The sequence below is a fragment of the Osmerus mordax genome, chromosome 15 (genome assembly GCF_038355195.1).
Source record: "Osmerus mordax isolate fOsmMor3 chromosome 15, fOsmMor3.pri, whole genome shotgun sequence".
Lineage (NCBI taxonomy): Eukaryota > Metazoa > Chordata > Actinopteri > Osmeriformes > Osmeridae > Osmerus > Osmerus mordax.
The window spans coordinates 17,102,161-17,127,712 of record NC_090064.1 but is presented as its reverse complement, the minus strand read 5'-3'; the positions used below and the strand labels follow the sequence as shown (position 1 = coordinate 17,127,712).

At 49.0% G+C, this 25,552-nt stretch overlaps 1 protein-coding gene across 1 annotated transcript in view; it reads left to right on the top strand.

Moving 5' to 3' along the window:
- The first annotated feature begins 15,267 nt into the window (after positions 1 to 15,267).
- ofcc1 (orofacial cleft 1 candidate 1) overlaps positions 15,268 to 25,552 on the top strand; it is a 40,870-nt gene continuing 30,585 nt past the window's right edge. Inside the window, exons 1-2 of the mRNA XM_067252261.1 lie at positions 15,268 to 15,273; positions 15,358 to 15,476. Of these exons, the coding sequence (XP_067108362.1) occupies positions 15,268 to 15,273; positions 15,358 to 15,476 (125 nt within the window). The remainder of the gene's footprint in view (positions 15,274 to 15,357; positions 15,477 to 25,552) is intronic.

The window sequence follows — 25,552 nt, the reverse complement described above, 5'->3', positions numbered from 1 at the left end:
CCCCAGGAGGAGGGCATCTCTGGGCATCTGGAGGTGTGCGTGCGCTGCCTGAGCGGCGTGAGGGACAAGCTCCCCAGGGGCCTGTACTCCGTCAGCCTGGCCCTGCACTCCCGGCTGGGAGCCGCGCCTCTGGGCCAGTCTGGGGATGAGGAGACGGGCTGGGCCCGGACCACCCGGCCTGTGGAGCACCGAGGACGCTTCTTCGATGCAGAGCTGCACTTCAACCAGAGCCTGGTCATGGTAAGCTGCTCATGGTTGGTGGTCATGGTTGGGTGCTCATGGTTGGGTGCTCATGGTTGGTGGTCATGGTTGGGTGCTCATGGTTGGGTGCTCATGGTTGGTGGTCATGGTTGGTTTGTGTGAGTGTTAATATTCTCCCTTCAGATTCCCTGGACTAGTTATTTACATTTACATTTACATTTAGTCATTTAGCAGACGCTCTTAACCAGAGCGACTTACAGTAAGTACAGGGACATTCCCCCGTGGCAAGTAGGGTGAAGTGCCTTGCCCAAGGACACAACATCAGTTGGCATGACCGGGAATCGAACTGGCAACCTTCAGATTACTAACCCGATTCCCTCCCCGCTCAGCCATCTGACTCCCTTGTTATGTTAATGTGTGAACATTTTGCATTTTTATTGAAAAGCTATATGGGTATTTGAGAAATCCGTTGATTAGGTTTCAGCTTGGTCATGACATGGAGCTGAAATGGATTCTTTGAAGAGGCAACGTTTCTTGCGTGGAGGAAGTTCCCTGACATGGTGACACACCACTCTCTTCTCTCTGCTGAGAGGAATGGGGTTTTTATTCAGCAGGGAAACCCAGGATGTGATTTGTGGCTGAGAGTTCATTCAATAAGACAGTGGTTATTGAAACGCAGTCTTAGGAGACCACTTCCAGTCAAGTCCTTCTGAGACAGAATGTGTGATGTAGGGAAAAAATGGATATATAACAAAACATATTCTTCATCTGAAAGCAATTTTGACACTTAAGACTCAGGATTAAAACACACTCACTTTCAAGAGGGGGAAAAGTGTTTGAAGTGAAATCCAATCTGGGATCTGCTGAATGCTGTCTCCAAACCCAAGCAGAGGTGATCTGTCAGGTAAAAACCAAGCAGAGGTGATCTGTCAGGTAAAAAGAAACAAACACCTCTCATATTTAAATAACAGCTCTGTAGGTTTTGTGTGTCGTTTTTACTTTATACTTCAGTAATATTTCCAACTCCATCTCCTGTTTCCGCAGTTTGTCAGAGTGGCTGTAGAGTGACAGAGGGGAAACTGAATGAGGGGAGGTTATGAGAGTGATATTAAACAATGAGTGTATATGAGAGTGATATTAAACAGTGAGTGTATATGAGAGTGATATTAAACAGTGAGTATATATGAGAGTGATTTGTGGAGAGACATGGTATTATGCTGTGGAGCCTCTGGTTAGTCTTCAGGGATCTCCAGGATGAATACAACTGGACCAACTCAAACAGGACATTTAATCCATGCGTGGTAAATCAAACCAGAGAGATTATTCATTTATATAAGGCCTGGGCTGTTTTATTGGAATTAAAATGAAGGAAAAATATAGTGAATTTTCTAGACGTGTTTGAGTTTATGTCACAGAGAAAGTTTGTGGCCTGTGATTATAGGAACATAATGTACTGTATATCTCTTAAAGACACTGTTTGCTCTTCCAGTTACTACTGCTATTACAGTCACCATTTTGTATTTTCTAGTTATTATTCACTACTCCCAAAACAGCTTGAGAAACAAACCCTTAAAGTAGCTTCAAAACCAACAGGGATTACCCTTCTGAGATTAAAACCTTTGTGGGTCTTCAGCTTGGAACTGCCTAATTCATTTACGTCTAAACCATGTTAACTGCAACAATGAACTGCCAAAGCCACTGTGAGCTTCTCTCTCCATCAGATGGGTTCTTCTGGGATTCTGCAAGTGCTTTGGTGACAGTCTTCCAGCAGTAACCATAAAGGCCTTCACTAGCACGTGTGGACACTGTCAATGACTGGTGGGCGTATTCATCCAGCCTGTTCATCTGCAGCTCAGACAGCAAGAAAGGCAGCACATTTGGCAAAACCTGAATGTGGACCTCAGTGTGGATCTGGAATAGAAAAGGTTTAGTTGCTGTAGTGTGGTGTCCCCCCTCCCCTGGCTGCCCTCCTCCACAGACGTCTGTCAGGACGGGAACGAGGGCCGGATCTGGCCGAGACCAGTGTGTGGAGGGAGCGCTTGGCCACGTTAGAGCGACTGTTAGTGCATCCTTCAGAGGGAAGCAGGAAGTAGCAGCAGTAGTAGGAGGATAGGAGCTTATTTTCTTTCTTTCTTCCTTTCTGCCTGGTTGGTTTAGAAGGAACAGTTGGATGTGTCTTGGAGATCCTGGATGGGAGGAGAGGCTTGGCAGGGCCTGCATCTTTGTACTGCAGCTAGTGGGAAGCAGCACATTGAGCAGGGATGGATGATGAACTCAATATGTTCAGTTTCCTCCAAGTGTATCTCTCTTATCCCCTTTAGTTTCTCCAGAGAAAGAGTTGGTAAGGAGTTTTCCACTGGTAGGAATCACAGATGAAAGCGTTCTAACGGAGTCCTTCTCTCCAGTCTGGTGGCTTTGGCCTGGCCCTCCTCCTGTCAGTGTTGTGCAGAGATGTGTGTTGTGATGAAACATGATAGTAGTAATGTTGTACTGGTGTAGCTGGGTTCTACACCGCACAGACCAGGTCCTTACCTGACACACACACTTATACACACACACTTATACACACACACATACACACACACCTAAACTTCTTCAACCAATGAGACATCAGCATGAATGAAGAAAACTGGGTGGCCAAAAGTAAATAGTGTTACAAAGATAGTTACTGTAAACAGAGTTATATAGCTGACCGTTACAGATATATGACTTTTTGCTATTCAAACCATCACCGTGACAACGCTCCTGGCATTCAGCCAGATCGTTTGAAACAAACACCGGAATTCCAACGTCCGATCTGCCGTTTGGAGGTTAGGGTTAGGTCTAACCCAGAGCAGGATCCGGCTCAGATGAAACACAGCACATCAGCATGATTTACAGCACTTAACTGTCTTCACCCCCCCCACCCCCCATGCCCCTATAGTGTGTGTGTATTAACATGTGTGTGTGTGTGTGTGTATGTGTGTGTATTACCATGAGTGTGTGTGTATATTAAGATTACTGTGGGTATTACCATGAGTTTGGCTGTGTGCATATTAAAATGAGTGTTTAAATATAAGTGTGTGCATGTATTAAGCAAATGTGTATGTAAATATTCACCCGTGTATTGTGTGTGTGTGTGCATTTATTAAATATGTGTATTGTGTGTGTGTGTCCAGACCCTACCTACCTCCAGAAGTTCCTCTATGGTGATGATGTTCCAGCTGCTGGGGAGTGGGTCCTGCCCAGGGGTGGTGGTGCTGGGCTGGGCACCCTGGCCCCTGTGTGGCCTCTCCCTGCAGCCTGTCCAGGGCAGCTTCCGTGCCCCGCTGCTCCGAGGGGGGCCCTCGCCACTCCTGGACCAGTTCAGGAAGATCGAGGCACTCATTTCCTCAGACCTGGACACCTGGCTCTGCAACCTGTACATCCAGGTGTGTGTGTGAGTGAGTGAGTGAGTCTGCAACCTGTACATCCAGGTGTGTGTGTGTGTAATCTCTCCCTGGAGTGGTAAGAGTTATGTTGTCCTGGACCTGTCTGTTTGTCTCCACAGTCGCACTTCACTTTTGTTTGTGTTTCTATATGTGTTTGTTGATGTGTGTGTGTGTGTGTGTGTGTGTGTGTGTGTGCGTGTGTGCATAGCCAGTGTGATCGTTGAGCCCACAGGCCATACACACACCGTCTGCCCTGATGTGACCCACGCTCTAGAGAGTGTGCTGCACCAGTGAGAGGCTGTGTGTGGAAATGGCTTTAGCAGAGAAATTATAAATTGTCCCCAGATTGTAAACAAACCGCATCTTTATGAAACACATCCGGACGTATTAGTGTGTATGCATTGATCCAATTACTGGACAGCTTAATTGAATTAAAATGCAAGAACAAAGCTTCCTTATGTAATGGTTTCTCTTGTATTGTTCTCCTATGCATGCCGTAGTCAGCATGCGGCCCCTGGCTGTGTGACGTGCTGTTAGTACACTTCCAGTAATATCACTGTTGTTCAGGACATCACAACTATCCTGGCCTCACACGCTCATCTTGTTCAAGTCTGAAATACTCTCTCCCTCTTTCCTTCCAACTCTCTCCCCCTCCCCCCCTCCTCCCTCTCTTCCTCCTCCTCTCTTCCCTCTCTTCCTCCCCCTCCTCCCTCTCTTCCTCCTCCTCTCCTCCCTCTCTTCCTCCTCCTCTTCTCCCTCTCTTCCTCCTCTCCTCCCTCTCTTCCTCCTTCTCTTCTCCCTCTCTTCCTCCTCTTCTTCCTCTCTCCCTCCCCTTCTCCTCCCTCTCTTCCTCCTCCTCTTCTCCCTCTCTTCCTCCCCTTCTCCTCCCTCTCTTCCTCCTCCTCTCCTCCCTCTCTTCCTCCTCCTCTCCTCCCTCTCTTCCTCCTCCTCTTCTCCCTCTCTTCCTACTCCTCTCCTCCCTCTCTTCCTCCTCCTCTCCTCCCTCTCTTCCTCCCCCTCCTCCCTCTCTTCCTCCTCCTCTCCTCCCTCTCTTCCTCCTCTTCTTCTCCCTCTCTTCCTCCTCTCCTCCCTCTCTTCCTCATCCTCTTCTCCCTCTCTTCCTCCTCTTCTTCCTCTCTCCCTCCCCTTCTCCTCCCTCTCTTCCTCCTCCTCTTCTCCCTCTCTTCCTCCCCTTCTCCTCCCTCTCTTCCTCCTCCTCTCCTCCCTCTCTTCCTCCTCCTCTCCTCCCTCTCTTCCTCCTCCTCTTCTCCCTCTCTTCCTCCTCCTCTTCTCCCTCTCTTCCTCCTCTTCTTCCTCTCTCCCTCCCCTTCTCCTCCCTCTCTTCCTCCTCTTCTCCCTCTCTTCCTCCCCTTCTCCTCCCTCTCTTCCTCCTCCTCTCCTCCCTCTCTTCCTCCTCCCTCTCTTCCTCCTCCTCTTCTCCCTCTCTTCCTCCTCCTCTCCTCCCTCTCTTCCTCCTCCTCTCCTCCCTCTCTTCCTCCTCCTCTTCTCCCTCTCTTCCTCCTCCTCTTCTCCCTCTCTTCCTCCTCTTCTTCCTCTCTCCCTCCCCTTCTCCTCCCTCTCTTCCTCCTCTTCTCCCTCTCTTCCTCCCCTTCTCCTCCCTCTCTTCCTCCTCCTCTCCTCCCTCTCTTCCTCCTCCCTCTCTTCCTCCTCCTCTTCTCCCTCTCTTCCTCCTCCTCTTCTCCCTCTCTTCCTCCTCTTCTTCCTCTCTCCCTCCCCTTCTCCTCCCTCTCTTCCTCCTCTTCTCCCTCTCTTCCTCCCCTTCTCCTCCCTCTCTTCCTCCTCTCCTCCCTCTCTTCCTCCTCCCTCTCTTCCTCCTCCTCTTCTCCCTCTCTTCCTACTCCTCTCCTCCCTCTCTTCCTCCTCCTCTCCTCCCTCTCTTCCTCCCCCTCCTCCCTCTCTTCCTCCTCCTCTCCTCCCTCTCTTCCTCCTCTTCTTCTCCCTCTCTTCCTCCTCTCCTCCCTCTCTTCCTCATCCTCTTCTCCCTCTCTTCCTCCTCTTCTTCCTCTCTCCCTCCCCTTCTCCTCCCTCTCTTCCTCCTCCTCTTCTCCCTCTCTTCCTCCCCTTCTCCTCCCTCTCTTCCTCCTCCTCTCCTCCCTCTCTTCCTCCTCCTCTCCTCCCTCTCTTCCTCCTCCTCTCCTCCCTCTCTTCCTCCTCCTCTTCTCCCTCTCTTCCTCCTCCTCTTCTCCCTCTCTTCCTCCTCTTCTCCCTCTCTTCCTCCCCTTCTCCTCCCTCTCTTCCTCCTCCTCTCCTCCCTCTCTTCCTCCTCCCTCTCTTCCTCCTCTTCTTCCTCTCTCCCTCCCCTTCTCCTCCCTCTCTTCCTCCTCCTCTTCTCCCTCTCTTCCTCCCCTTCTCCTCCCTCTCTTCCTCCTCCTCTCCTCCCTCTCTTCCTCCTCCCTCTCTTCCTCCTCCTCTTCTCCCTCTCTTCCTCCTCCTCTTCTCCCTCTCTTCCTCCTCCTCTCCTCCCTCTCTTCCTCCCCTCCGCTGTTCTTCAGGTGAGGAGACTTCCCAGCGACAGCTCCGGGGGTTCCCAACGCAGAGTCCCCCTGCCAATCCCTCCTCCAGTTCCCCAGGCCCCTCCTCCAGTTCCCCAGGCCCCTCCTCCGGTTCCCCCGCCCCCACACACACCCATGCAACAGCAGCCAAGCCCCGGTGGCATCCAGACCGGAGGAGGGGAAGCGGGAGGGGAGACCTCTGTGGAGCAGTGTGGCGGGGGGTGCACCCTACACCTGTCTGCTGACTCTGGCTGTTCATCCTCCTCCCTGCCAGGTAGGTGGGGGGGCTCCGTCTCCACGACTACCACAGTGGGGGGCAAATGTCACCTAATGTCACTGACGTGGGGCTGGTGAGAGTGGCAGGGCTTGCCTGCTGTCCTCAGAGGTGACAGAGCTCCCAGGCTTGGAGACAGCACCCCAGCCTGAACACACACCAGCCTGGACAACTCTGTCCCACATTAGCTTGGACCGCGTGGTTAAGCACTACGTCAATGTTTGCTCAGATATTAGGATGGCCTTTTACCTAACATAAACAAGATGATCTGTTAAGATTGTAGTTTGAGTCAAATATTTGCACATGGCAAATATTGAGTGTTTGGCAAAGTGTTTTCCTCCAAATCCAGATAATCTTTTAGCTAACGTAAACAAACTGAACAAACAATGGTGATGATGTAGCCTGGCGGGACAGGTCCAGTGTTTCTAGATGACAGAACAGGCCTCTCTGGGATGGAACACAGAGATCATCTTCTCCCAGGAACCAAGCTGAGGAGGATGAGATAACTGTTGGAGGAACATCAGGACCCCCTGTGGAGATCAGTCCAAACACACGTGTTACTCTCAAGCCTTTCCTGCCATGTGGGAAGGTCATACTGTAGCGTGCGTGAGGCACGACAAGAAAAACAAGAATATGGTTTTATTTTGACATATTGAATGATTTTTTTTAGGGTTAGGGTTGTAAAGCAGTTTTGACACAGAGCAGATCTCCTCAGCTTCCTCTGCAGGAGAACAACAAACCCACCAAGCCTGGCTGCATCAGATGATCACGGATGTTTTGTTAAAGAACAAAAACATTTATACTTTTGCATTTTTGATATTTTACTGGCAGAATGATGTGACCTGGCTGATAGGATCACTGCAGCATCACGGATCCCTGCCTGTGCTGGGCTGTGGAAGGCAGAAGAGTGAGCAGGGAGGAGAGACCGGGAGATGCAGCAGGGACAAAGTTACTTTTCCAGAAACAGGAAGTAGAAGTGCGGCCACTTCCTTCCTTGGAAACACACTTTTCATGTGGTCATCAGGTCCTCCCACATCCCCTCCCGCCCCGGCTCACTTGGTATTGATCTAGTACAAAGACATGCCTCTCTGTTATTAATACATCACGTTTTTGGCAGGGCTCATCTTTATTTAACAGTCCTGAAAAGTTTCTGGGGTGCTCAGCTTTAAGCATGTGCAGCCGTGTTAATTACACACAGGCTGTGACAGGTCTGCTGGGTGGAACCTGCCCCATTTTAGACGTGATGTTGCCTGACAGCTCAGCAACAGTTCTCCCAGCGCTGCAACATGTGGAAGAAATTGGTCTTTTACATTTCACAGCTTGTCACTTCCTCTGCTCCATGAACTCTGACCTCCCACCGAGATCCTAACACCCCACAAGGGAAGGGTCCCATCGTCACCATGGAGACGGAGGCATTGTGGGAGATTTATGTTTAGCCACACAGCCGAAAGGTATCGGAACACACACACAAACACACAATGGCACTTACTCTTAAAACATCCACACACATTCTTACACACACACACATTCTTATACACACTCTCTCCTACACACATCCACACACGGGGAGTCAGGTGTGCTGAGAAGTGAACCTGATCTGTTCCAGGACCAGCGATCAAAGCGCCTCAGTCTGGCTGCTCCCTGAGTGGAGCTGACTGCCCTCATTAGCATGCAGCCCTCCACCAGCCCCTCTCTACAGCCGGACACATGCAGCCCTCCACCAGCCCCTCTCTACAGCCGGACACATGCAGCCCTCCACCAGCCCCTCTCTACAGCAGGACACATGCAGCCCTCCACCAGCCCCTCTCTACAGCAGGACACATGCAGCCCTCCACCATTCCCTCTCTACAGCAGGACACATGCAGCCCTCCATCAGCCCCTCTCTACAGCAGGACACATGCAGCCCTCCACCAGCCCCTCTCTACAGCAGGACACATGCAGCCCTCCACCAGCCCCTCTCTACAGCAGGACACATGCAGCCCTCCACCAGCCCCTCTCTACAGCAGGACACATGCAGATGGGGAGATTACGTCAAGGTGGAAGAGGTGTTTGGAGAGACAACTTTAACCTAAAAGCAGATGGAAATATAATTCCGCGAGGAAAAGAGGAACAAATGATTCCTGTTATCCTGAGCTGTTCTGGTGTGGAGTCCCTCTCCACCCTTCTCTCTCTCTCCCTCTCTCTCTCCACCCCTTCTCTCTCCACCCTTCTCTCTCTCTCCCTCTCTCTTTCTCTCCACCCCTTCTCTCTCCACCCCTTCTCTCTCTCTCCACCCCTTCTCTCTCTCTCCCCCCCCTCTCTCTCTGTTTCAGGGTTGTTTTTCAGGTACTGTTTGGAGGTATTTCTCAGAGCGATGACACGTAGTGGAGACCACATATCTGAGTAAAAGTCACCAACTTCTGACTTGACAGTCAAACTGAAAGTTTTTGATCCTTTGGGTCTTAAATTAATTAATTCACTTTTTAAAATATTGCAGCACTTGATGAGGTGTCTAGTGAAAACAGCTACTGAATGCTTCATGAACAGGAAAAATGAGGTTTTACACAGATGAGTTTGCTGTGTCAGAGAATCTTTCTCCTCTCACATCTCTCCTGTTTTCCTTCCCGTGACCCATCAGAGCAGAGTGGAGGATGTTTTCCTTTTTAACACAGAAACTAGCTGGAGGCTGTCTGGGTGAGATGACCTTTCACATTAACAGAACGATCCGGTTTCTTTGGGTTTGTTTGAATTCAAACGACTCATTAGATTAGCGTTGTGTTCTGTGATTGCCATCAGTGGATCAGTAACCACACAGAGGAGCAGAGACATGTTCCAGCTCTCTCTTCATTTTCCCCGTTTCAGAAAATGCATCATAATAAACACGGCCTTGAGCACCGTGACGGTTTCCAGGGTTTTTCATCGGATGGAGATGTTGCTCCTGGAGGAGCGCCTGGGCCTGTCTCACCCCCCTCAGTCCCTCACAACCAGCCTGTCTCACCCCCTCAGCCCCTCACAACCAGCCTGTCTCACCCCCCTCAGCCCCTCACAACCAGCCTGTCTCACCCCCTTCAGCCCCTCACAACCAGCCTGTCTCACCCCCCTCAGCCCCTAATAACCAGCCTGTCTCACCCCCCTCAGCCCCTCACAACCAGCCTGTCTCACCCCCTCAGCCCCTCACAACCAGCCTGTCTCACCCCCCTCCGTCAGTCACAACCAGCCTGTCTCACCCCCCTCAGCCCCTCACAACCAGCCTGTCTTACCCCCTCAGTCCCTCACAACCAGCCTGTCTCACCCCCCTCAGTCAGTCACAACCAGCCTGTCTCACCCCCCTCAGCCCCTCACAACCAGCCTGTCTCACCCCCCTCAGTCCCTCACAACCAGCCTGTCTCACCCCCTCAGTCAGTCACAACCAGCCTGTCTCACTCCCCTCAGTCCCTCACAACCAGCCTGTCTCACCCCCCTCAGCCCCTCACAACCAGCCTGTCTCACCCCCCTCAGTCAGTCACAACCAGCCTGTCTCACCCCCCTCAGTCAGTCAACTCTCCTTCTGACAACTCAGTTGCTGTCTCCGTATAACGAGTGATGTAACCTTTGCAATATGGGATTTTGTGTGACGCTAGTGTGCAGATATGAGCGTCACCTCGCTGAGGAACTAAGGTAGGAGGAGACAGCCAGCTGGAATCTTCCAGACAACAAACCCTCACCCTGAGACAACGCCATCCATCCTCAATGTCGACTTATGAACACAAAACAAAAACATGACCTTCACTACGGCCGGTCTGAGATTCACCAGGCTGTCAGTTTACAGCACCACACTTTCTACATGTATGTACACTATGTACACTCTGAACCAGATTGAGAGGAGAGCGTAACTTTCTAGCATCAGCCTTGTGTTTTGATCCCACCATGAGAGGAGATCAGCAGCCGGGCACAAGCCTGGCCAGCGGGCCTCTCTGGGTGATCCCCCATCACCGACCTCCCGTCCCTGGCCAGCGCTGGGGGCTCGCAGGGGGTCAGAGCCCAGGTGAGGTGGGGTCTGGTCCTGGTGGTCACATCCTCTCCGCTCTCGTTACGTGGGTCTGGTTCTCTCCAGAGCCCCCCCCGGCCCACCCGCCCCCCTCCCAGGACTCACTGAGTGCTGGATAACAAGGAGCGCTTGCTGCCCTGGAGAAGCAGGGTTTAGGCGGGCCTGCTCCCAGGTCAGGGACACAGCCTGTAGCTGTCGACACCGCCGCCCTCCTGGCTCAGCAGCAGGGCCGGGAGAGAGCGTGATTAGAGAGGCCAGACGGCCTTGTGCTGCCCTCCCATTAAAACCCTCGCTGGCCAAGGAGTCACCAGCCCAGTTACTGACAGGGTTTACAGTGTGTGGACCCTGGCCTCCCTCCCCCTCCGTCCCCAGCCCACGCTCACGTCACCAGGGAGACTTCCTCCTGGTCCGCTCAGCTTGTGTCGTCATCTCACTGGACAAGTCTTGACAGAGCTGTGTCCATCCAACACAGAGCTGTGTCCATCCAACACAGAGCTGTGTCCATCCAACACAGAGCTGTGTCCATCCAACACAGAGCTGTGTCCATCCAGCACAGTGCTGTGTCCATCCAGCACAGAGCTGTGTCCATCCAGCACAGAGCTGTGTCCATCCAGCACAGAGCTGTGTCCATCCAACACAGAGCTGTGTCCATCCAACACAGAGCTGTGTCCATCCAGCACAGAGCTGTGTCCATCCAGCACAGAGCTGTGTCCATCCAGCACAGAGCTGTGTCCATCCAGCACAGAGCTGTGTCCATCCAACACAGAGCTGTGTCCATCCAACACAGTGCTGTGTCCATCCAACACAGTGCTGTGTCCATCCAACACAGTGCTGTGTCCATCCTGCACAGAGCTGTGTCCATCCAACACAGAGCTGTGTCCATCCAACACAGAGCTGTGTCCATCCAACACAGTGCTGTGTCCATTCAGCACAGAGCTGTGTCCATCCAACACAGAGCTGTGTCCATCCAGCACAGAGCTGTGTCCATCCAACACAGAGCTGTGTCCATCCAGCACAGAGCTGTGTCCATCCAACACAGAGCTGTGTCCATCCAACACAGAGCTGTGTCCATCCAGCACAGAGCTGTGTCCATCCAGCACAGTGCTGTGTCCATCCAACACAGTGCTGTGTCCATCCAGCACAGAGCTGTGTCCATCCAGCACAGAGCTGGGAACCCCTCTCAGCAACTTATTGGATTTGTTCTGTATTTGTATTTTTATCGTCTTGTAGCCAAACTAAATAGAATATGTTCCGGGTATGCTTAGTGAATGTTATACGTGATGGATTTTCTTGGAATATTTGTGTTTTTGAACCTACTGTGCTGCTTTCTCTTCCTGTCTTCAGTCTGTTCCTGCGTCTCTGCAGTCGTCTCCCAATCAGGAGCATCCTGTATATTCAATATAGATACAGAACTCTTTATATTCATTACAGATACATAACTCTTTATATTCTAAATGATGATGGCAAGACAGCCCTTACAGCCCCCTCGTTATTATGCAATCCCACGGAGAGCTAGGAACTACAAACAAGACTACATATCCTGCCATAGAAACTCCCAAATAAAACCTTATTACCTTGTAACTCTAGGCACACACCAAATGTTTACCAGAAACCTGATAATTAAAATCTACATCTGTGTTAGGGTTGAGCCTGCTGTCTGCTCTGAGACGGGCTGAATGTTCTCGTCATTAGGAACGTTTTAGCTGTCAGGAGGATTGCAGATCTGTCTCCCATATAGAAAAGTTATTATTACCGAAGTATTTAATCCTGCAGCAAGATAAAAAATTATATCATCTTGGAGGTTTCCATATTTATTATATAGATGTGACTGGCTCCAGTTTCACATAGAGATTCTTACATGTATCAAGCAGGTTTACTTAATTACAACCTCCGGGCAATGCAGAAACCCTTTTTTAAATTCTGTGAATGTTAATATGCTAAATAATGCAGAGGCTTGGCTCTTCAAGCATGCGACACACATCTGCCGGCTTACCATTTAAATTACAGCAGCGAGAGGAGAGGAGGGCGAGAGGAGAGGAGACAAGAAGGAAGGAAAAAACACTTCAAAAGTAATTTACCAAAGGAGAGAAGAATGGAGAAATGTATTACAACCAAATTTAATTTCTTTTTCGATTTTTCATTGTGTGTAATTGCATGCATTAGAGCGTTCAGACTGGATGTTTGAGTCTCAGATTGTGTGAGATCTGAGAGGAGTTTCATAAGTTCCTGGAAAGATAGTGGTCTGCCTGCGTTGCTGCTGAGTCCAGACAGCTAAACTAGTTTCCTACCTGAATGCTTGTTCCCAAACAGGAGGCTGAGGATAGGAAGTTAAACAACACTGTGTTTGATGCATTACACACATCTACACAGCGTCTTTGATCTACCAGCATATGTCTAACATAAATAGATTTGTAAAACAAACCAACAAAAAATTATAATCTATTGGTAATTTTAACATTATTGCAATTCATAAGTATCAATAAAAAAATTTTTTTTGTGTATGGTGTATTTAACAAATTAACAATTGATTTTGACTATTCAATCATTATTTTATTTTTTTATATATATACAGTGTATCATGTTTTTTCCACTGAGTGCAATGAAACTTATATTTATTTATTTTAAATGTACAACTCATCTTAGTAACTTTATTCACATGGTGGCCATTTTGGATGAGAATAATGATACTATTTTCTCATCCATTCTCACAAATGTTTTACTATTTTACTCTCAGTGCCAGGTGTGGTAAATGCTTGTAAAAAAATGCTTGTGGTTTGTGTTTTGTTTTTTTCAGGTAAGCATTCCGTGGCGGTGCAAGAGCGGGGAGGAGGGGGGGCTGATCCTGTGAAAGGAGAAGCTGGAATGCAGCACAAGGTAACGGCACAATTTAGGGGAAGTGTTCCTCCCAACCCCCTCCCCCTCCCAGGCCCTGCCTTATTATCTGAGATTTGTCAAAATACATTTCACACTAACAGGTATTTTTCAGTCTTCAAAGCCAGTTTGATGTGCTTGACATGCCAAAGCAGCTCAAATTCTGTGAAATCAGCGATGCCAGTGAGGCGTTCTTCTCCTGGCTTCCAACACGCCTCTTTCTGGCTCAGAGGACTTAAGCTAAATGAATCAAAGCCTGATGTTACCTGCCACACTTTGAAGTGGTAATTGAAGAATTACTTTCAATGCTGATCTGGCATTGCCGACTCCCATTCCGGCCTGCCATTGTGTCTTGTCTGCAGTCCTTTGTTGTTGAGATGTTATTGTTGTGGTAGCCCCGCTCACGCCTCCCTCTTCTGAGCACCTTTACGACGAGGAAGTATCTCTCTCTCACGCTGAGCCCATGTGCCTGGAAAACACACGCTAATCAACACTGACCTTTTTAATGAATGAGTTTGTTGATACCAGGTTTCAGTTCTTCACAGCCGTGGTGCTCTCTCTCTCTCCCCTCTTGTCCCCACTATATCTCTTTCTCTCATTCTCTCCCCCCTCTCTCTTTCTCCCCCTGTTTCTCTCCCATCCTCTCCCCCTCTCTCTCAGAGACTGCTAACATTGTGAAATGTCACTGAGTAGAGAGGCAGTTGTCTAATGATTAAGTGGAGTGATCTCCAGCCTGCCTGGACCTGGAGCAGCGGGGTAGTGTTTCCTCCTCCCTCCTCCACAGGGCTAATTAAAATGAAGTTTTTCCAGGCGGCCATTTTGCCCGGAGGGCTGGTATCCTGGTTGGACACACTGTAGATATTGTGTTAAATGTATTGTGGAAAAGCACAGGAGAACATTGCCGTTTTTATATTTGTGCTATTTTTTCTGTATCTGCCTCTGCCTTTACCTCTCTCTCTCTCTCTCTCTCTCTCTCTCTCTCTCTCTCTCTCTCTCAACCTGTTCATTGTGACCATCACTGCTGTGTGTGGGTTTCTGTGTGAGCGCTATGGTGCATTTACTCTGTCCAGACTGGCCCAGTTACCCTGCTAAGACTGTCCCAGGTACCCTGCTAAAACTGGCCCAGGTACCCTGCTAGAGGGATAGAGAAGGGGGGAGGGGTGTCAGAAAGAGGAAAGAGAGAGAGAGAGAGAGAGAGAGAGAGAGAGAGAGAGGGGTGGGTGTCTTTCTGAAGGAAGGAGAGAGAAGGGAGAGAGAGGGGGGCTCTTAGTCAAACTGCTGATCTCATTTCCATACATCAGTATTTCACTAGTAGCAGCTCAGTAAGCCCACCCAGGGGCACAGCTGACAGGACCTGAGAGAGCCAGGCGTTTACTTGTTGGCGGCTTAACAAATAATATCAGCTCTGCTGCACCTCGGTGAAATATTTAAACCCCATTCCTAACAGCCTTGCACAGTGTTTACGTCAGGAAAACGACCCCGCTGAATAACCGCCCTGGCAGTTCCAACCTTCCGATGAACATCACATATTTAACCTGACACATTCATCTCTCCGTGGTTTACCTTCCTGATGGAGGTGTGTTAGGCAGCATGTCACTTCCTGACGGAGGTGTGTTAGGCAGCGTGTCACTTCCTGACGGAGGTGTGTTAGGCAGCGTGTCACTTCCTGATGGAGGTGTGTTAGGCAGCGTGTCACTTCCTGATGGAGGTGTGTTAGGCAGCGTGTCATTTCCTGATGGAGGTGTGTTAGGCAGTGTGCCACTTCCTGATGGGATGTGTTAGGCAGCGTGTCACTTCCTGGCGGGGGTGTGTTAGGCAGCGTGTCACTTCCTGATGGAGATGTGTTAGGCAGCGTGTCACTTCCTGATGGAGATGTGTTAGGCAGCGTGTCACTTCCTGATGGAGGTGTGTTAGGCAGCGTGTCACTTCCTGATGGAGGTGTGTTAGGCAGCATGTGACTGATGTCTTGGTTCCCTCCTCTCCCCTAGACACATGAGGGTTAGGGTTAGCTAGTATAGTTCCTGCTCTGATGACAACACATATCTTGTCACCCCCCTCCTGTCTTCCCCCTCCGTCTCCCAGCAGAGGGAGCCAATCAGGATGAACAACCCCAGTGCATCGCACCTTTGCCACGCCGACCAACAGGAGACACTGTGTAACATCTCCAAAGAAGATATGGATCTGTACACCTTCTCTCTGCAGTAAGACCTCCACGCACACACACTTCCCCTCACACACATAGACACTTCCCCTCACACACAGACACACACACACACACTTCCCCTCACACACACAGACACTTCCCCTCACACACATAGACACTTCCCCTCACACACAGACACACACACACACACTTCCCCTCACACACACACACTTCCTCTCACACACACACTTCCCCTCACACACACACACTTCCCCTCACACACAGGACACAGCGAGGCACGTGGTGGCTCTCTGCTCACTGTGACGGCCAGATGTCAGTCAGAGAGAGAGACGTTTCTGGAATAACGCCAGAGTTTGTCTCACGTACTGGAAACACAGCTGCTAGGGAAGGGGAGCTTTTTGTTTCTAATCACCGATGTTGAGCTTGATAAGTTGTGTATCAACTGCTGTCTGAGGCTGTCTGAGGCTGGGACAGAGTCTGTCTGAGGCTGGGACAGAGGCTGTCTGAGGCTGGGACAGAGTCTGTCTGAGGCTGGGACAGAGGCTGCTGGAGGCTTTGACGTGAGGGTCTGGGATCCTGTCAGCTCCAAGTCAAGACCAAACTGACAGGAAACAAACAAGTTCCTCCAACACCCTCAGAAATGTTCAATTAAATCTCCACCGTTTAAACATTCAAAATGTAAATGAGGGAAAACACGGAGTCAGGTGGCTGAGCGGTGAGGGAATCGGGCTAGTAATCCGAAGGTTGCCAGTTCGATTCCCGGTCATGCCAACTGACGTTGTGTCCTTGGGCAAGGCACTTCACCCTACTTGCCTCGGGGTGAATATCCCTGTACTTACTGTAAGTCGCTCTGGATAAGAGCGTCTGCTAAATGACTAAATGTAAATGTAACCAGTCCAGGGGACCTGAAGGGAGAGGTTTGCCCATTTTACACACTTGTAAAAATTATGTTTGGACCCAAATAGTTGTTTTCCGGTCTCACTGTGTCTCACAGCATTTGAGTTTAATACATAAACAGGGACGTATGAAACGGTGAACACAGCGCGGAGTTACAACATGCCCCCTGTGTCCTACAACACAGGAACATGATGTCAAAGTGCTATTTTCCTGTTCGGGAAACAAAAAGAGATGCAGGTGTTTGTTTTTCATTTGATTTAGCTAGAAGTGAAAACCACACGCTCTGCTCCAGAGAGACAGAGGCTCTGGTGACGTCCATGTTCCTTCTGGCTGGGAGAGGCCAGATTAGAGCTCCTGATCTCGTAAACTAGATGAGAGGCTGGCAGCACCAGTGTAGTGAGAGAACTACCGGGATCACTACAGAAACAAGCCAGAACTCATGATGACAGCCTGGAAGGAGAGGAAACTAGATAAATAGAACGCAATTAAATATTTCAGTGATTTAAGGATCATTTGTGGTTCTATTTTAACAGTCTTAGAGCTTGTTACTGAAGGTTGCCGGTCTCTGAGGGTTTATAGCAGCAGGTTCAGAACCACACCTCCTTGCTGCCCCTCACAAACACTCCTGATGTCATGTGAAGATGAAACACTTATCCAGCACCTTGAGTCTGTTGTGCTGACTGAGCTAATTGTTAGTTGGAGCATCAGAGTATTGGTAGAGCGACTCACGGTGTCTGTAAACGTTTAGTAAAAAAATCCCCTGTTACCATCCCCTCTACCAGCCCTGCTGTGCAGTTGGACTAGCTCTGGGCTCCTTTACCTCTCTTGGGGATAGGGTGAGGCTCTGGGATAGACTGCTCTGTGTATCCAGTGTGTCGCTCCTCAGTAACTTCATCTGCAGCTCTGCTTCTGTTTGTTTCTTCTGCGATGATGGAGGGTTAGGGTTAGGAGGGATATTACTGCCACCTAGAGAACATCCACCCTCCGAGGAGCTTCTGACTGTTCTCCCCCCCCCACTCATACCGAGGGAGGCTGTACATACCACACACACACACACACACACACAGCCCAGCTATCACACTCCAGCCCCAACTGTCACCTCCTAACGTATCAGTCCACATACCGCTAAAACATTTATTGATATAAAGATGAAAAATAAATATCTGAATCTATCAGTGACAAGTGGAATTCATCCTCGATGAAAGATATGGCACATTACAGGAGACAAGAACTACATCAGAATCAGGATGAATCACAGAAGACACAGAATACGAGTAGCTGCAGTATTCATAACACAACTTCAACCTTCTGGCAGCTCTTAAAAGACTTTAGATATTCTGCAGTGTTCATAATACAAGAGGGCCTACATAAATAATGTTTTAATATTTGAAGTTTCTGCTCGATGGGCCAGATCTGGATCACTGCTCTCCTTCTTCGCAGTTTGATTATTTTTTCTTAGTTCCTCCTCTCTGATTTGCATATACAAAACCAAGGCAGGCCTCTGGAGCATACCCCCAAAACATACATTGAATCGTAATGACCGTAAACCATAAATTACAATTTCAAAGACAACACACAATGCTCCTTAGTGCAAGTATTGACAATAGTACAGTCAATTCCGGGCAAATGAAAATAGAGCAGGAACATCTTCATGAGGCGTTCTTGCCTGGTGTGTCTGTCTGAAGAGACATGAAAGCTCCTTCCAACCATCGTCCTTATTTGATGTGTGAAAGTAGAGTTCCAACCAGCTTTCTCTCAAAGAACATAAAAGCACAGATATCAAAGAGCAGGATTGAACGTGGTGTTGTAATTCAATAGGACAAATCTGCTGCTGGTACCACGGCAACAGCTCTCACTGTCGTTAAACAAAGTAAAACTGTCTCACTCGGCAACCACATAAAAACAACCTGTGCTATCTAAACATTTCAACATCTGGGCAGTTTGTGATGATTTGACATTTCTGATGTATTGTAATGAAGTTCCTTGACTCTGACCACTGAAACACTGTCAACACTGTACTGCTGAACCTTGATCTTCTGCAGCACTTCCTACAAGCAACATTCATACGTTAGTTTGGATGAAATTATCTGCTAAATGAATAAAAGGTTAGTTAGTTATTATCTCTTAGTTATAGGACTGTAGTTGTGTAGGTTCCCTGTTAGTCCCGTCTCAAGATTCAGTTACTTCTTTAACTAAAAGTTCAAACCTTTGAACTTTTTCACAGCATTCATGTCAATCACACCAGTATCATCCAACCTAACACATAAATGTTTCTGCTCTCGTTTTGGGGAAACCTGTTTTAATCAAACTCACTCTCACATAACAATTAGATCTAATTAGCCCAATTACCAGAGATTCTAATTACATTAAGATGTACCCCCCAAATCTCATATCAATTATAGTGTGATTGTCCTGCCTTGGCAGAGAGAGGAGAGAGATTACCTCCAGAGGCTGTCTGTTCATCCTAACCATCACCAGGGTGAACTGGAGCAGAGCATGGCTACACATGGAGGCACACAGAGCTGCTGTTTTCTAGTCATGGCTCTGCCAGTTCTGTGGGACGACTACAGACAATAAAATAAAATAAAACTTTCTGAAACTTCCACACACACAGAATTCATTACATGCACTCTACAGTCATTTTATACCTTCACCAAAAAATTCTACATACATTTTATACCTTCACTAATACATCATAATAATAAATACATTCCATATTAATTTCATACATTCACTAAATACATTCTACATCCTTTTTATATATTTACAAAATACATTCCATATTGATTATATACATTCACTAAATACATTCTACATCCTTTTTATATATTCACTAAATACATTCCATATTAATTATATACATTCACTAAATGCATTCTACATAATTATTTCCTATATTCAAAAATAACATTCTACATTCATTTTATATATTCATTAAATACATTCTATAATAATTGAATACATTCACTAAATGCATTCTATATTAATTATATACATTCACTACAGTATTGTGCTCAGTCATGAATACAAAGTTATTATATATTTATGTTGAATTTAGGTGCAGCATTGGTCAACAGTGCCTATTTATGGTGTGTGTGTATGTGCTACATGTTAGTGTGAGTGGATGTGTGTGTTAGTGTGTAGGTGTGTGTGTGTGTGACCTATTTTCTTCCAGTCTGAGTATCGGGGGAACCAACCAGCCTGCTCCCCAGGGCTCTGGGACTCGCTGGCAGAGTGTGCGGTAGTGTGTGTGTGTGTGTGTGCGGTAGTGTGTGTGTGTGCGGTAGTGTGTGTGTGTGTGTGAGCAGACAGACAGCTAAACACAGTCAGGTCACAACTCAGCACTGGTCTGTAGGGCGTTAGAAGACACCCACCTACACCTCCACGAGAGAGAGAGAGAAGGAGAGAGAATGTCTGGGATGACGATGTGCTCTGGGGTGATGCTGTTCACCTCCAGGTCCCAGGGTTCCTTCCTGTGCTCAGAAGCAGGAAGTGTGGGGGGGGGGCAGGACTGTTGGGCCTCTGGGTGCATGTAGGCTTCACCTCTCCACGTCGCCCTGGAGACGCCCCACACCCCCATCCTGCCCCAGCTGTTTCCCATGACTGGGGAGTCTAGTCAACAGTGGAGAGACAGGGGAGTCATACATGTGTATGACGGGAATGGTTCATACGAGAGAGAGAGAAAGTTGGGGGGGGGTGGAGAGACAGAGAGAGAGAGAGGAAGAGAGAGAGAGAGGGAGAGAGAGAGATTGCAGTGTTCACTCAGGACAGAGGTTGAGTCTCTCTCTCTTTCCATCTGTCTTATCACATTCCCTGAACAACACGAGAGTCTAAAACCACAGCAAACATCAATAAACACCAGAGACATCACACTCAGAAGAGTATTTCCTTGTTACTTGAGTTTTACTTGGATGGATGGGGATGTTTAAAATACAGAGTGTTTCTCGCTAATGTAGCACAAGCTATCATACTGGTTGAAGCCTTGTCTTGTTCAAATACATACAAAGCAGTTATTTCCTGTTAGACAAACATGTCTGACAAGCAGCTTTGGACTGAACTGGTGCACTGCTGGCGTGACGCATCACACCCTGTTGTCTCGCTCTCCTCCTGCTCAACACACCCTGTTGTCTCGCTCTCCTCCTGCTCAACACAGTCTGTTGTCTCTCTCTCCTCCTGCTCAACACAGTCTGTTGTCTCTCTCTCCTCCTGCTCAACACAGTCTGTTGTCTCTCTCCTCCTGCTCATCACACCCTGTTGTCTCTCTCTCCTCCTGCTCAACACAGTCTGTTGTCTCTCTCCTCCTGCTCATCACACCCTGTTGTCTCTCTCTCCTCCTGCTCAACACAGTCTGTTGTCTCTCTCCTCCTGCTCAACACAGTCTGTTGTCTCTCTCCTCCTGCTCAACACAGTCTGTTGTCTCTCTCTCCTCCTGCTCAACACAGTCTGTTGTCTCTCTCTCCTCCTGCTCAACACAGTCTGTTGTCTCTCTCCTCCTGCTCATCACACCCTGTTGTCTCTCTCTCCTGCTCTGACCCAAACCCCGCCTTAACCAAAGGTTGAAAAATATATTTGTAAAAAAGTTTTGAAAAAAGTTTTCCAACGGTTGAAAATTATATATATAAAAAAATTCAACCTTTGGAAACATTTACATTTTACAGATGCTGGTCTCCCCTGCCTCCCCCCACTCTCTCCCCTGCCTCCCCCTCTATCTCTCCCTACAGATGCTGGTCTCCCCTGCCTCCCCCCCCCCTCCTCTCTCTCTCTGCCTCCCCCCTCTATCTCTCCCCTGCCTCCCCCTCTATCTCTCCCTACAGATGCTGGTCTCCCCTGGCTCCCCCCCCCCTCTCTCTCTCTCTCTCTGCCTCCCCCTCTATCTCTCCCCTGCCTCCCCCCCTATCTCTCCCCTGCCTCCCCCTCTATCTCTCCCTACAGATGCTGGTCTCCCCTGCCTCCCCTTCTCTCTCTCTCTCCCTCCCCCCTAGAAGGGTGCCTGTCAGGATCTTGTCCTGGTTAGCTGTATCAGTCCCAGGCCTCCTACCATGCTGGCAGACCTGGGATTACTTTTAAAGGTCAGAATTATACTATTAGGTTATGGAAAAACGACCTGCTCCTAATGTTCTGTGTTTAAGGAGTGTGTTGAGGTGTGTGTGGTGATATGTATGTGTGGTCATGTGTGTGAGTGTATAGGTGTGTGTGTGTGAGTGTATAGGTGTGTGAGTGTATAGGTGTGTGTGTGTGTGTGTGAGAGTGTATAGGTGTGTGTTGAGGGAGGTGGTTAGTGTGTCCCCAGTGTGTATTAACGCTGATGAAGCCTTGTTTACGGAGCACTGTGAGACCTGTCGTTTCCATGTCTTAATCGTCGGGCGAGGAGTTGGTCTGTCTATTAAACCCCACATGTTGCATCTCGCTGAAGCAGCCTGGTCTTCATATAAACACACACACACACCCTGCCAACTCCACAGCCCCATTACAACACTATAGTTTCATCCACTTCACCAAATCACTCTGCAGCTACATGCCTCCCCACATTAAACAAGGAACAGCCAGCTATTAGTCAAACGAGGGCTTCTAATTAAGTGGAACATATTTTTTCTTTTCTTGATTAGGCTGGTGTATCTGGGCTCCCAGATGAGCACAGCTGCAGTGGGTTGTGGGTAATGTAGCAGGGCATGATGTAGTTCTGCTGAGTCACCAGGGTCAGAATGCTTTACTGGTTTTACTGCACCCCGCATGCCTGCCGCTCGGACGATTTCTCAATGAAACTTGTTTATGTAGAACAGGCTTTGCCAGGGTCTCCGTAATAGAGGGGCTTGTAAAAGGAAAGATGTTCAATTAATTGGGGTACTGTTGAGAAAAATAACAACAATATAAAAGTTAACTCTGAGGGAAATGTAGTAACAACTGAAAATTATAAATGAATAAAACTTCTCATGAGATGATTTCAATCTTACCCAGAAGCCCTGAGGTTTCCCAGCCCCTGAGGGAGCCCCAAGGTGAGCAGGGACCACACCTCATATCAGACTGTGTTTGGCACTGGAACACACTACACACACTCTACACTCACATGAAGGCATACGGACACACACTCCCCTGAGTGAGTCTGGGGATGATGCATATGGTGATACTCTCTAGTCTGACAGGAGCCATGTTCCTGGTTAGTAGTCAGCAGGACTGGAAAGGTCAGCTTGTTCCTCTGAGAGGAGCCCACTGAGTCCCTCCTGCTCTGATTGAAGCTTCTAAACTGTGTGTGTGTGTGTGTGTGAGTGTGTGTGAGTGTGTGTGTGTTCAAAGCTGCAGGAGAGATCTGTGAGGAAGACATGCACACTGGGACAGAAGTTTACCTCCAATAACCATAACAACGGCGCTCCCATCTCCCTCCCAGCACCTCACATGCTGGGAGGGAGATGGGGAAAGGGAGAGAGCAGGTGAACAAGTTGATGTGCTGGTGTAGGAGATGGAGAGAGCAGGTGAACATGTTGATGTGCTGGTGTAGGAGATGGAGAGAGCAGGTGAACATGTTGATGTGCTGGTGTAGGAGATGGAGAGAGCAGGTGAACATGTTGATGTGCTGGTGAGGGGTTTTGATGAAATCTTCTGGTTAAGAACTATTCCTTGAAAGCAGGGAAACATAAAGTTGTGTGTGTGTATGCAAACATGCATAACTGACAATCAGATTTGCTTCTGAGAAACAGCGGTCCACCTCTCTCACCACCTGGGATGTGAGCCTATATCGCCCCTATGACATTGTCACGCCTGTGATCGCGTCCGTTTATGATCTCAGGTATCAGATATCATCCGTTTGAGAGTAAACAGCAACTTATCCGGACATCAGCACACACTGTTCCGTTCCCACTCAGGAAACACGTTATTTGACGTTTAACAAAAGTAAATAAAAGCGGTTTCAGGACATTTCCTAAACAACGCCAGTGGCCTTATATCTATCAAGTGACAGCAATCAGCGTGACGCTCCAGAAGGGGATGAGGTCAGCTTCTCTGTGGCCCCAGATTACGAGTCACCAAAGAGCGGGGGAGAGCGAGCCTGATTACATTTTAAATTGAAAAAAAAATCAATTTTGCCTCTTAATCTACACTCAATTACCCATAATGACAAACCCATGGTCAAAACATAATTTTTCAAATGTTTGCGAATGTCAACTTCACTGGGTGGAACTGGGGTGGTGTCTGAGTGGAACTGGGGTGGTGTCTGGGTGGAACTGGGGTGGTGTCTGAGTGGAACTGGGGTGGTGTCTGGGTGGAACTGGGGTGGTGTCTGAGTGGAACTGGGGTGGTGTCTGGGTGGAACTGGGGTGGTGTCTGAGTGGACTGGGGTGGTGTCTGGGTGGTGTTGGGGTGGTGTCTGGGTGGTGTTGGGGTGGTGTCTGGGTGGACTGGGGTGGTGTCTGGGTGGACTGGGGTGGTGTCTGGGTGGTGTTGGGGTGGTGTCTGGGTGGAACTGGGGTGGTGTCTGGGTGGAACTGGGGTGGTGTCTGGGTGGAACTGGGGTGGTGTCTGGGTGGTGTTGGGGTGGTGTCTGGGTGGTGTTGGGGAGAGCTTCCTCCGTGTTGTATTTGTGATTGGAGGTGCCGTAATGCCATCAGCTCTGTGGTAACAGACTTCACTTCCTGTCAGCCGTCTTCCTGTGAGGAGGCAGCAGCATCCTCTCATCATCCATATCTTCATCACACGGAGGACGCTGTCCAGTTGGCTTTGGTGTGTCGTGATGATGTCTGACAGGAGAGCATCTTTCCTGTGTCGCTGACACATCGCTTTTTTGTCTACTGTGTAATTTCACTTTTGCCGACATGCGGAAAGCGTTTTTTGTACAACACAACAAATATTTGTGTTGTGTCGAAGCTCTCCCAGACACACTGCAGAGTGTGTGCACCCAGACACACTGCAGAGTGTGTGCACCCAGACACACTGCAGAGTGTGTGCACCCAGACACACTGCAGAGTGTGTGCACCCAGACACACTGCAGAGTGTGTGCACCCAGACACACTGCAGAGTGTGTGCACCCAGACACACTGCAGAGTGTGTGCACCCAGACACACTGCAGAGTGTGTGCTTACAGTACGATACACACTACTGCATTCTGAGTACTAAAATATTGTGTATGTAGACAGCAGACTCTGGGTGTTGTGTGTGTGTAGACAGCAGACTCTGGGTGTTGTGTGTGTGTAGACAGCAGACTCTGGGTGTTGTGTGTGTGTAGACAGCAGACTCTGGGTGTTGTGTTGTGAGAGGAACATTGGATAGGCTCATCAGCAGTTCATCAGCAAGGAAACCTGATATCCTCAAATCATGTCCCCCTTCTCAGCGTGGGCTCCTCAGGGGGCTGGAGATGATCATGTTAGTTGACTGGGACTCTGCAGGAGCTGCCAGCTTCCTCACTGGATCCTGCGCTTGTTAAGCTGCCCTTGATAAACATCTGCAGGTCCATTCAAATGGTTCACAAGGGAAAAAAACAACAATGGATTATTTTCTCTGGTCCTGTTGGCGTAGGGTGCTGCAGGTTTCCCTGGATACAAACTAGAAAGGGAATCTCCAATGTGGAGGTGGAGACACAGTCATGTCTAAAGAGAGACAGTCATATCAGGGAGAGAGAGAGTCATGTCCAGGGAGAGACTCCTCCTCTCCTCCCCACTCCCTCCATGAAAGGGAATAACAGAGCAGGCAAGAGTCAAACTGCTCTGGGGAGTGGAGTGAGGAGTAGGAGAGGGTGTGTGTGTGAGGAGTAGGAGAGGGTGTGTGTGTGAGGAGTAGGAGAGGGTGTGTGTGTGAGGAGTAGGAGAGGGTGTGTGTGTGAGGAGCAGGAGAGGGTGTGTGTGAGGAGTAGGAGAGTGTGTGTGTGAGGAGTAGGAGAGGGTGTGTGTGAGGAGTAGGAGAGGGTGTGTGTGTGAGGAGTAGGAGAGGGTGTGTGTGAGGAGCAGGAGAGGGTGTGTGTGTGAGGAGTAGGAGAGGGTGTGTGTGTGAGGAGCAGGAGAGGGTGTGTGTGAGGAGCAGGAGAGGGTGTGTGTGAGGAGCAGGAGAGGGTGTGTGTGAGGAGTAGGAGAGGGTGTGTGTGAGGAGCAGGAGAGGGTGTGTGTGTGAGGAGTAGGAGAGGGTGTGTGTGTGAGGAGTAGGAGAGGGTGTGTGTGTGAGGAGTAGGAGAGTGTGTGTATGTGAGGAGTAGGAGAGGGTGTGTATGTGAGGAGTAGGAGAGGGTGTGTGTGTGAG